The sequence below is a fragment of the Anser anser genome (genome assembly GCF_964211835.1).
Source record: "Anser anser genome assembly, chromosome: Z".
Lineage (NCBI taxonomy): Eukaryota > Metazoa > Chordata > Aves > Anseriformes > Anatidae > Anser > Anser anser.
The window spans coordinates 60,077,769-60,090,029 of NC_139723.1; the positions used below are offsets into that span (position 1 = coordinate 60,077,769).

General features: G+C 43.7%; 1 protein-coding gene across 1 annotated transcript; it reads right to left on the bottom strand.

Annotated features, from left to right (window-relative positions):
• Positions 1-1,822: 1,822 nt before the first annotated feature.
• On the bottom strand, positions 1,823-8,710 carry TMEM252 (transmembrane protein 252). Its single transcript, XM_083817143.1, has 3 exons — positions 4,375-8,710; positions 3,853-3,860; positions 1,823-3,428 (listed from the first exon to the last, which is right to left on the bottom strand). The coding sequence occupies exons 1-3, from the start codon at positions 4,836-4,838 to the stop codon at positions 3,118-3,120; spliced, it is 783 nt and encodes a 260-aa protein (XP_083673269.1). The 5' UTR covers positions 4,839-8,710; the 3' UTR covers positions 1,823-3,117.
• Between the last annotated feature and the right edge of the window lie 3,551 nt (positions 8,711-12,261).

Genomic DNA, 12,261 nt, shown 5'->3' on the forward strand with positions numbered 1-12,261 from the left:
ATTGCACTGGGGAGCCCATCTGGACCTAGTGCTCCAGGATGTCTCATCGGTGCTGAGCAGAGTGGAAGATCACCACCCTTGACCTGCTGGTGATGCTTTTCCTAATGCTGTTCAGAGTGCCATTGGTCATCCTTGCTATGAGGGTGAATTACTGATGAGTGGTCAACTTGTTGTCCATCATGACCCGCCGGTACTTGTCTGTAAAGCTGCTTTGCAGTCCACTGGCCCCAGTGTGTATTGGTGCCAGGGATCATTCTTCCCTAGAGGCAGGACTTTGAACTTCCCTTCACGGAAGTTCATGAGGTTCCTGTCAGCCCAGCTCTCCAGCCTGTCCCTTTTTGAAGGCAGGAGTGACCTTTGATCACTTCCAGTCCTCAGGAACCTCTCCCAGCCACCACAACCTTCCAAAAGATAACAAAGACTGGCCTTGTAAAGGCATGGCCCAGCTTCTTCAGCTCAGTACACACATCCCATCTCATCCCATGGATATGTGTGTGTGTCTGTTTTGTTTAAGTGCTCCTTAACCTGATCTTGCTCCACCCAGGGTAAGTCCTCCTTGCTCCAGACTTTCCCTCTTGTCTTGGAGGGCCTATGGTTCCTGAAGGCCAGTCTTACCAGTGAAGAAAGGCAAAGTAGTCACTGAGTACCTCGGCCTTTTCTTTGTCACCAACTGTACCTGTAGAAACGTTTCTTGTCCTTCTTGTTCCTCACCAGATTCAACACCTTGTACGCTTTGGCCTTCCTAATCCCATCCCTGCATGATCAGACAGCATCTCTTATTCCTTGTGGGTTACCTGTCCCTGCTTCCACCTCTTGTGCACTTCCTTTTTGTGTCTGAGTTTTGTCAGGATGTAAGCTGAATGTAGTACTGACTGTATCAGGGTCACTTGACACATGACATCCTCACTCCAGATGTTTTGGAAATAATGTGCAGTGCTCTGGCTTTTACTGTGCTGTGCAGCTTCTCAGTAATTTAGGAAAATCTCTACATAATGATAGAATCTTTTGTCTGTTTTTATCTTTCTCAGAGACTTTTAAAAAATATCTGATTTTTTTAACACATTCCTCTTCCTCCACTTGCCTTGCATGGATATTCCTTTCCCTGCAGTTTCTCCACATTATTTTGTCCTGATTTCCTTTCTCCTTACATCAACTGAAGGTTTAAAGGTCCTTCCCATAACAGACGAAGTTCTTTGGAAGAAAAAATTCCTCACTTCTCTGGACTTAACCATTATCACCACCAACAATATACTTTGCATTTCTAATGTAAATGCAAACTTAATGTTAAACTTTTTCTCTTGTGGCATATGGGCATCTGGAAGCTCTTCTGATTAGCTGCTTTTGCAACCAAAAGCAAGGCTCCAGTTGTAGTCACTGTTGAAGGTCCAAATGGGTGAACCTCCATAAAGTTTTCTTGTTATTTGGAATTACAGACTACAGTGGACTGGATGCAAACTTTTGTCTGTGATTTTGCGGAAGGAAGGAACCATGTTACAGAGGAAGGATGAGTCCAAGCCTGTCCTCTTTCCGGTACTCTTTCCCTAACCATGGGGCCACTTGTATCATAAACAGGATACAGGACCCACCTTTTAGTTCTCACAGCTCTTGAATAAGCAGCGGCGGAAGCAACTGTGTTTAGAGACAGCTCCGAAGAATGAGCCTGAGCAGGTTTCCCTGCCACAGTTGTCCATTCCCTTTGAGGAGCTGTGGGCATAAAGAGGGTTGTCCTTTAGCAGTTAAGATGTGTACTAAGGTTTCCTACTGTATGCTTTTCTTGAATCATGAACATCTTGTATCATATAAGTAAATACATGACATGGTATTGGTTTTAAATACAAAATTTATTATGAAATCCATAGTAAAATACCTGCTATTATTACCCCAAAATAAAACAAGTAGCTTCAAAGACATATGTTACAAAAATACTCAATTACTGTAAATGTTAAAAATTCCAGACAAAAGCTCATGAATTAATGGGTTTTGCTAGTCAGATAATGTTAGAAAAACACAAATGAGGATTTACAGCCAAAACTCCTTGTAAGGCAGAAGACATTTTAAGATTAATAGCAGCACAAAGCTCCATGACTAGCATCCACCTAGCAGCATAGGAAATTACTCCTATTGCCTGTGACATTGACTTTTCTAAGATACAGTACGTCAGTTCCTATCTCAATAGTACCTCTGTTGTATGAGAGGCAGAAAAACAATAAGACGTTTTATGAAAATGAAAGTAGCTAGTTGGGCTTTTCATTTATGGCCATTTCAAAAAACAAAATATTAAGCAGTGGTGTCTTTTTTTTTTTCTGTTGAGTATGATTCTCAATGGAGCAACACAGTATATCCTTCAATTCTGTAAGAATGGCAGTCTTGCAGGCATATTTCTGTATCCAGCTGAAAATCTCAGACACCAGCGAAGCCCATTGTGCCTTTTGGGTAGAATAGCTTTGGTATCAAGCTTTAAAACTGCACTATTATTATAGTTCCAATGAAACCGATAGATGATTTCTGATTGACCTTGACAGCGACTGACTCTGGCTCTCAGACCCATTTACTGTTACATTTTTTCCCAAAGAATCTGCAATTTCACGCAGCATTTTAAGGCACAGACCGTCAGAGCAGCAAACCCTCACGCATGGGGGGAGGGATGGGGTCTGTCCTTGATGCACCAGGGGAGCAGCAGTCCCCAGTGGGTGCTTCCCTCAGGCTGTGCAGTAGCAACGAAGCACATCTCCTCTGATATGCACCTTACCGCCTGGTTTTCTGAATGCTGTGGACAGCTTGTTTGCTCTCTTGTAAGCATTGTGGCAGCTCCGAGCCCTGCAGGCTGAGTGGCCACACAGAGCGTTGGGCTGGGGTGTCTGTTCCCAGCTGGACGAGCACGGTGACCACGACGGGAGGTACCTCCTCGCTCAGCAAACCCCTGCAGGATGGAGACCCTCCTGCTGCTTTGAAACACAGAGCAACTTTTTACATACACCCTTCCAACTTCACCCAAACACCAGGATGGTCAGTGCTTTTCTGGGGCGGCCTTGTGGTGCAGCGTCAGGCAGCACCGACACACACCTCTGTCCATGTCTCCCCTACTCTCTCTGAGGTCCCTTGGCAGCCTCCATGCTGTCAGCAAACATCTTCTTGAGTGGGGGCACCAGTATTTGGCTCCCCCCCTGTGCTCGAGTCCTGGCCAGCAGCTAATGCGTAAGGTGGGGGCTGCTCTCCCTCGTTATTTTCGCCGGCGGACTCCGTGCTGCGCTCGCTGTACAGCGGCGGGGGGATGTCGATGACTTCTTGCTCCTTCGGTGTGGAGACTGCTGGCAATGGGAAGGTCTGCTTTGCAGGATCTGTGCTGTCCTCGTAGGATGGCGGGTAGAAGTCCGGCCTGAAAACACAGCAAGCCAACATGAAGCATGTGGAGGTGAAACATGATTTGTCTCAGGGGGCTTGGTGATGTCTGCTGTGTTTCCAGAGTTTAGCTGAGGCTTAAGCTGTAGGTGGAAACCTAAGCAGGGCTGGGTCAGTGCAATATGTAAGTACAAAAGAGCCAGCATAGCTGGGGTCATTACCTGTGTCTTTCTCCAAAATCTTTCATTAAAACACAAAATTCAGAGAAACAAGAGCCTTCACCATGGGAGTTCCCACCCCTGGCATACAGACTCTTACACATGTAAGTATTTCAGCAAAGTGCCAGAGAAAAGCTTGATTTGGAAAAAAAAAAAAAAAAAAAAGAGAGGTCATTGTCTGGAGTACGTTAAATTAGTAAGTTATTTATTATTACAATAATCATTGTTTTCCACACTTTTAAAATATGCGTTGCATGTTCCTGCTTATCTCACCAAAATGTGCTAAATGTTGTACCTGGAGTGCTTTCAGAGCACCCATTGCCAGTGTTTCTGATGCGGTTTCCTCAACAGTCTGGGGAAAGTAATCTGTATGCAGTGACCGTGTTAAAAACTTTGTCAGGCCTCGCACCAATCAGTTTAAGAAACTCTCTCTCTCAGAGCACCAGACTTCACTCAGAAATAGCAGGGACAATTATGCAAGAAAACGTTGGCTAGGGCCATATGGGAAGCTGCAGCTCATTGCACACACCATTGAGCAATGTGGCTAGAACAAGCACTATGAGAACACAGCCTGCAGCAGCACATCCTGAGCTGTCTGGTGGGGTGAAACTAGAGAGGTTCCCCTGGGATCTCCACTGATGTCAGTACAGTTGCACCTGCTCTCCCCATGAATGGATTTGCACCATTCCACGCAACCTGTCCTGTTTTCAAGAATAAGCCTTACATTATGCACTGGTGTGTATTACACAGATTGACGTCTGTTCTAAAAAAAATAAAAAAATATAAAAATGTAAAATTTCCCTCCATCACAATATACTAAGATGGATTTTTTTTTTTGATGAAAACCTTGTATTGCTTTTCTTTTCTCAGAGTACATTTAAAAAACAGCGTCTCTCCCCCCATGCATTGGTACCAGTACTGTAACACATACCTGTCTATGGTGCTGACACGGAGCTCTCTAAGGCTGAGATTTCTCATGAAGATGCTGCTGAAGCCCCTATATTTCATGGCTTCATGGACTGTGCTCCAGAAAATGCCAGCCACAAGGAGCAAGAGCCCCACAGCTAAGAGGAAATAAACAACCAGCTTGTTGTTCCCGCATCTGCACACAGAGGAACTGGTGTAAATGCAAAGGACTCCCAGACAAATGATGGAGAAACTGAGCAAGAGCACAGAAACACGGATGAAGCAAAAAACAAACTTCTTCATCTTTCCCCACAAACACAGCTCTGAGCTCCCATGTGTTATTTGTTTGCTGTCTGTCTCAGATCTGCTTCTCATCTTCACGCATCAGTGATTTATATACTGCAGGATCAATTGGCCTTTGGACAGCAGACAATTGGACAGCAGACAATTGGCCTTGGACAAGCAGACAATTTTAAGATACTCATTAACTCTTCAAGATAGTCATAATCTCTTTTGAGATTAATTTGTTATCTGAAACCTACTAACAGGAAAGAAACAGAAACTTCCTGAACCAGTTCTTTGCCACTGTTATCTCTGGAGTGCTTACTGGACTGCTGCGTTCATTACATGCTACAATTTGCAGTGGTTTATACACTTTGCTGGTTCATGAAGGACAACCTCCATATCTGTCCGTCCTAATAAAAAAGAAAGCAGCACAAAACACTGCTCATAACTTCACCTTAAAAGTTTGATGGGAAAACATACTTCTTTCATAATCATGCATTTTCATATCTCAGTGGGTTTTGGTGTTATTCTGTCTTTGACAGATTATTCAACTGCCTTGATATTTTTATCAGTCCTTTGAATAAAGGATAGATTTCTAGCTTGCAACATGATATCATCAATGAATTTAACATATAAAGTGCAAACAAAAATGAAAACTGTATAATGTAAAAAAAAAAGACATAGGTGACATAGGCATACAGAAAATCTCATACTTTGTATGCAACTTAAATCATAAGATGATTCTTTTTTTTTTTTTTTTTTTGCTATTCTCTTCTTTCTTCCAGCAATTTTCATTGACTTTCCAACTGATTTTCAAAAGGTTCAGTTCTTAAACCTATGCAGAAACACCTGGACTTATTTTCTGATTATAATTAAACATCTAAAATTCAAAGAGATGCTTACTGATATATATATATATATACGTATATGTGTGTATAAATATACATACATGTGTATATATATGTATATTTATACACACGTACATATGTGTGTGTGTGTATATATATGTATATATATCAGAAATGACAACACAGATTTTAGGCCTAAATACTGCTACCTCCAGTGCAAAAATTATTTTTTTGGAATTAGCCAAATCCATGGATTCTCCCCTGGAGAGTATACTCATTAATTTTTGAGAGGAGGTAGCAAACTTCATAATCAGAACTTCACTTGTCTATTAATGCTACCTTATTTGTAACATTATCAATTATATTTTTAAATATTTTCATCACTGGAGAAATTAATCTGACCATGCCCAGCTGTGTAGTAAAATCTCCATTGCAGACAGTGAGCAAATCAGAGCAGGGGACTGTTCCAAAACATAGTCTCAGACTCAAATCTTTATGGTATTACTGAGTTTAATGCAAGAGCTGCTGCATGATAATCCGTGCAGTGGGTTATGTATGGGTGATGACAAATGACAACAAGAATTTTGACAGGACAAGAAAGGCTCCAGCTCATGCTGCTGGCGAGACTGCCTGTAGCTCTGGTGGGGGAGCTCTTCACAGGCTCTTCCAGGGGAGACTCAAGACCCCTGTCTTCCACTGGCCAGGAGGAGACTGGCCACTGAGGACATTTCTGTCCATCCAGGAGTCCTGGAAGTACCCGGTCATCTTTGTCTCACCATGGCACGCAGCCTCACTCTACCTCTCATAACAGCTCTATGGTATCTCATGTGGCATTTCGTGACTGCTCTACTAGCGCTGCAGTTTTCTACCCCAGCTTTGTCCAAATGTCATTTACAACAAACCACAAGGAACAGCAGCTGGTGCAAAGCTGCCATGCATTCTGATAAGGTGCAATTAATTTTAACTCCAGCTACCATCAGTGCTTCTTTAGTTTTCAGAGGGTCTGTGAAGACTTTCTAGCTTGAGGGTCTATCAAAAGGTCAACACCAAGAACAAACCCTGTAAAAACATCATCACTGGACAGGATTTTTCTGAGGTGAGCCACTCTTAAATCACAATAAAAATGAAAAGTCATTCGGGGCAGCCTTCCTTTCAGAGCACAGCTGTGCCAAAGCCAAAATAACCCCATCCTCTGGGCAGCCTGCTGCAGCCACCTGCACAGCACCGGAGGAGAGCGGTGTGGCCTCAAGAGCCGATAAGGGCACGAGCAAGTGCCAACAAAACCTGCAGCTGATATGATAAACCAGGCGAAGCAAGCCAAGTGCTCTCCAGTGCCTTCTCACAAGTTCTTCTGGCCGTATTCTGTTGCCCATAGATTTTCTATGATCTGGATGTCCAAAACTCACGTTTGCACGTAGTTTCCCGAAACTCATGGTCACACATAGTTTCTTGTACTGTGTTTTCTCTGTTTAATTATGCTGACAAGGAAATCATTGCCGCAGTGATTTATTAGGCTAATACTACTCTTTTGAATCTCTTGTGTGAGGACATCGCAGACTAATATCTCAGGATCAGCTTATACAGTAGCAATTCACAGACGTGCCCAAATGCACCAAATCTCCAGAGTGCCTCGGATGCACAAAACTGTTGTACAGTTCCACCTAGGTATCTTGAGCCTCTGATCTCTATCTGTACAATGTCAAATCTTTCCTTCTTATATTTTCACATAATGCAACTTGGGAATCAGATATTGTTTATCTGCTTACCTCTCTGGCTTGAGCTATCTTGCAGAAAACCTTCTGGTATTTTGGGAAATGCATTGTCTTGCCTGCTCATGGATGAATAGAAATGATAACTGCTCAGTAAAGCTCCCTCTCTCATGCTTGTGCTTCGTTCATTGCCACTGCTGCAGGTTTCTAGTCATTTCTTTCAGCTGGAGAAGTGGTTAGCAGATTTTGGATTGCAATAGCAACCTGGTTCTCAGTGCTGAGTGCTGCATGCTTGGCATGTCCCTGAAAGGTCGAACTGAGATCCTGTTGCCTCTCCAGGTATGCACTTGTCCTCACCCAGCTGTCCCGGATTGAAGCCTGTGTCACCATGCTGGTCAGGAGCTCTGATCCTGCTTCAAAACCGCCAGCTTGCTCCAGCCTCCACCTGCCTTTAGCGATCCGCACCCGCCACGGCTAAAATCCCCGCCTCTGGATCCTCACCATCCATGCTGTGAACCTGCACAGTTTCTGGAAGCTGTGTTCCAGCAGCCCTTGAAGATGAACTCACAAGCCTGATCTTAAAGTTTTCTCAAAGCTAGGATAGGCATACACAGATGGAACTGAGCTTTGCAAGGGATGCAAAGAATAGCAAGAAGGGTTTCTATAGGTACATTGCTCAGAAAAGAAAGACCAAGGAGATTGTACCCCCGCTGATGGACGAGAAGGGTGAACTGGTAATGACAGACATGGAGTACACTGGAAAAAGGGAAACATCACTCCCATTTTTAAAAAGGGTAGAAAGGAGGACCCAGTGAGCTTCGCCTCTGTGCCTGGCAAGAGCATGGAATGAATCCTCCTGCAAGCAATGTCAAGGCACATGCAGGACAAGGAGGTGATCCAAGACAGCCAGCATGGCTTCACCATGGGTAAACAGTGGCTGACCAAGCTGGTGGCCTTGTGTGATGGAGTGACTGCATCAGTTGTCAAGGTAAGACCAACCAATGTCATCTGCCTGGACTTCTGCAAGGCTTTTGGTGCGGTCCCACATGACATCCTGATCTCCAAACTGGGGAGATATGGATTTGATGGGTGGGCCATTAACTGGATAAGGAATTGGCTTGGGGGTCACACCCAAAGGATAGTGGTCAATGACTCTGTCCAGGTGGAGACTGGCGACAAGTGGTGTCCCTCAGGGTTCTGTCCTGGGACCGTTACTGTGTAATATCTTTATCAACAATATAGACAGTGGGATCATGTGCACCCTCAGCAAGTTTGCAGATGACACCAAGCTGAGTGGTGCAGCTGGTACAACAGAAGGAAGGGATGCCATCCAAAGGGACCTGGATGAGCTACATAACTGGGCCCATGTGAACCTAATGAAGTTCAACAAGGCCAAGTGCAAGGTGCTGCACCTGGGTCAGGTCAGTCCCAGACATGAGGACAGACTGGGAGAAGAACTCACTGAGAGCAGCCCTGCGGAGAAGGACGTGGGGGTTCTGGTGGATGAAAATCTCAACATGAACCAGCAGTGTGTGCTTGCAGCCCAGAAGGCCAACTGCATCCTGGGCTGCATCAATAGGGGAGTGACCAGCAGGTGGAGGGAGGGGATTGTGCCCCTCTGCTCTGCCCTTGTGAGGACCCACCCAGAGTGCTGCACCCAGGTATGGGGTCCCCAGCACAAGAAGGGTGTGGAGTGTTAGAATGGGTCCAGAGGAGGGCCACAAAGATGATCAGATGGCTGGAGCACCTCTCCTGTGAAGAAAGACTGAGAGAGCTGGGGATGTTCACCCTAAAGAAGTGAAGGCTCTGACATGACCTCATTGCAGCTTTTCAGTACTTAAAATGGGCTTACAAAAAAGATGGAGAGCAACTTTTTGCTCAGGCAGACAGCGACAGGACGAGTGGGAATGGCTTCAAACTAAAAGAGGGGAGATTTAGATTAGATGTTAGGAGGAAATTCTTCACTCACAGGGTGGTGAGGCACTGGAGCAGGTTGCCCAGAGAAGCTGTGGATGCCCCATCCCTGGGGGTGTTCAAGACTAGGTTGGACAAGGCCCTGGGCAACCTGGCCTAGTGAGGTGTCCCTGCCTATGGCAGGGGGGTTGGAACTAAATGATCTTTAAGAACCCTTCCAGTCCAAGCCATTCTATGATTCTATGATATAGAGTGTGTGTGACAGATCCATATCTAGACATACTCATGTCATATTTATACAGACTTTGACATGAGAGGGAAATGGACATTCAGAGACAACACCTGCTGCACTCTGTTCTGTCTGCAGAGTTGCAGAGAGAAGCTATCACCCTGCTTGCTGTCTTGGTCTTGTCAAGACAAGGTGACAATGAAGGATGTCATGGAGTTGCTGTGGTTTGTCAAACTGACAGCACATAGGGATGGAGAAGCTAACTGAGCACCTGTATGCTCTGTGTTTCTACTGCATGTCCAAGCACCTCCTTGAACTGGTACACCAGGAGGAAAGGGTGGGTTAGGCAAGCATGCGTGATCTGCTGCAGCTCAGCAGGGAGGTGGTGCGAGGATAACTTGCATAGGTGCGTGCACCTTTCACATTCAGCCACTTGCCCAGGTAGGAGTTGCCATCACGTAAGACTCAAGACCTACTGACTTGATGTCTTTCTGCAGACACATCTGGCTAGGATTTGTAAGGTGAAAGTTTGTCCCTGCTCGAGTTGCTTTCAGAAGAAGCCTGTTTCTCCCTTGCAGAGTTATCAGTGTCCACCAGTCACAGTTATCACACAGGCACTCTCTTGTGGCAGTGAAAGTTGGTTCACACCGTGTGGGGAAGGACAAAAAAGTTCCACTGCAAGGTGGCAAAAACATCACCAAATGAACTTCTTGTTCAGGATGCAGTACTTTATATCAAGTAGTAAAATAGAAGCTATTGCATCAGTGTTGTTATCTGTCCCAGCTAATAAACCACCTTAAGAAAATTTCCAGAAATGTGGCCTCTATTTTGAAGGGTATATAGAAGGCTGAACAATCAAGGAGTTGTATCATTTCAGTCTCAGTTTTAGTTATTTTCTCTCATGAGAGTGTAATTTTCAATGAAATTGGAGCTTAGGATTCTAGACACCTTTCAACTATAAAAGAGACTAAGCCACTTGTCATTGCAAGGTTAATTAAACAATCCAGTTGTTTAATTAAACACTTTTATTTAATTAATTAAACATCTTATTTGGGCAATTAAACACCTTCAAAATGTAATAGATATGTGTCATGGTGATTTGCTATGCTCCACTAGTGAAACTATTGAGGTAATGCTTCATCCTTAAGGCTCAACATTGTAATGGAGACAAAAATTGGGCTCTCCATCTTTAGAGCTCTCCATTTGTATCTTTCTTTTTCAGCCACTGGTTTTACATACTCCAAGTCTCCCAAAGGCATTCCAGCAGACAGACGAAAGCAGAGGTTGCCTTGCCCAGGAGGGTCAAAGCCATGCTCAGGGCCATTTCCCGGACCGCCTTCGTTTCGTACTTCCTTGTTCCAAATACTTATGGATGTTCTTCCTTCAATTTGTTTTCCCCCATAGGCTAGCAGATCCAAATGAATTTACAATGGTATTTTTCCAGTATAATTTTCACTTTTTCCCTACATGTTAAACATACTTTGCAGAATCATCCTCCTTACTTCTGCTGTTTTTTGAAGTTTCAGATCTTGCAGACTACCCACATGTAGAAACACTGAGCTATTCATGACTGCTATCCAAAGCTTATGTAATTCATATCTTCTGTAATACTTTTCTTTCATCTTCCATATAGTACACACTGAAATAACTGTGTTGATGAAAACAGCCCTTACTTGCCTTACTTTCTTTTTTTTTGTTTATTTATCTGCATGTTTTAATTTTATAACTTGAACACAATAGCGTCTTATCTGTGTGGGCATAGGCTAGGTTAATTGTTATAGAAAAAGCTGAGCAAGAAATAATACTCTGGCTCTATATGAAATATAATTCAGATACATGCCCTTTCTATACTAGAATCAAGAAGAAATATTCTGAAAAATGTCTAGTGAAGAAGTTACAAAGGTTAAAATAACCTCTATAAGCTGCCAAAAGAACCAAAGGCAGGGGCTAATCTACACACATTGCACGGAGGGGAAGAACTGGTTTGCTTGATAAACTTGGAGCAGCGGGGAAGGGAGGAGTAGTAAAGGAGCTCTTGGCCAGGGGAACCTGCAGATCTGCCAGCTGTTCCACATTTACAGGTCTTCACATTTTTGCAAGCTGTAGAAGTTTGGTGGTTTCTGCAAGGGGTCAGTCAACTCACTGTCTGTAAGCTGTGGCTATCTTGTCCCTGAACATAACACTGTACTCCAAGGTACATACATCTTACATAGCAGGCATATAAAGAAGAAGGAAGAGAGGATGAGAGGCTGGAATTTATGCATATAACATAGTTTAATAGTCAGTGTTCTGTCATATTTTCTAATTTTCTGTCACTTGAGATTTTCTTCTATGTTGTTCTTGGCGTTTTTCTACTCCCCTACTGTTTTAAAGCTAGACTGTTTTATTGGCAATGAGTACCTTAGGCTGCATCAGGCTGGATGAGCAGATTTCCTTTTTCTCTTACAAAACAGGAAGAAAGTTGCTGCTAATGAGGGTCAGGTGGGAAAAGGGAATAGCTAACACAGTGTAAAGGTTGCAGAGTAGAACTGGCTGGAGACCAAGGTCAAAAGGTAGCAGTCCACACGCAGAAAAAGCACTTTTTAGGAAGTCCAACTGAGAATGGACTTAATGGATGTTCCACTGGACGGTTTGACCACTGTGTCTGTTTTGCAATCAGTATTTCACTTGAAAGGTCAATGCTTATCCTGTATCCTGTTCAAACCTGTAAGGCAGTTTTCACACAAACCAGTTGCTAGAATTGTGCTACTCAAAAATAAAGTTATGAAATCATACAAGTTTTAAAAAAAAGTTGTGTAACACAAACATAATTG

Coding starts and splice junctions, on each gene's coding strand:
- TMEM252 (XM_083817143.1), bottom strand. CDS start 4,838: ATGAGAAGCAGATCTGAGACAGACAGCAAACAAATAACACATGGGAGC.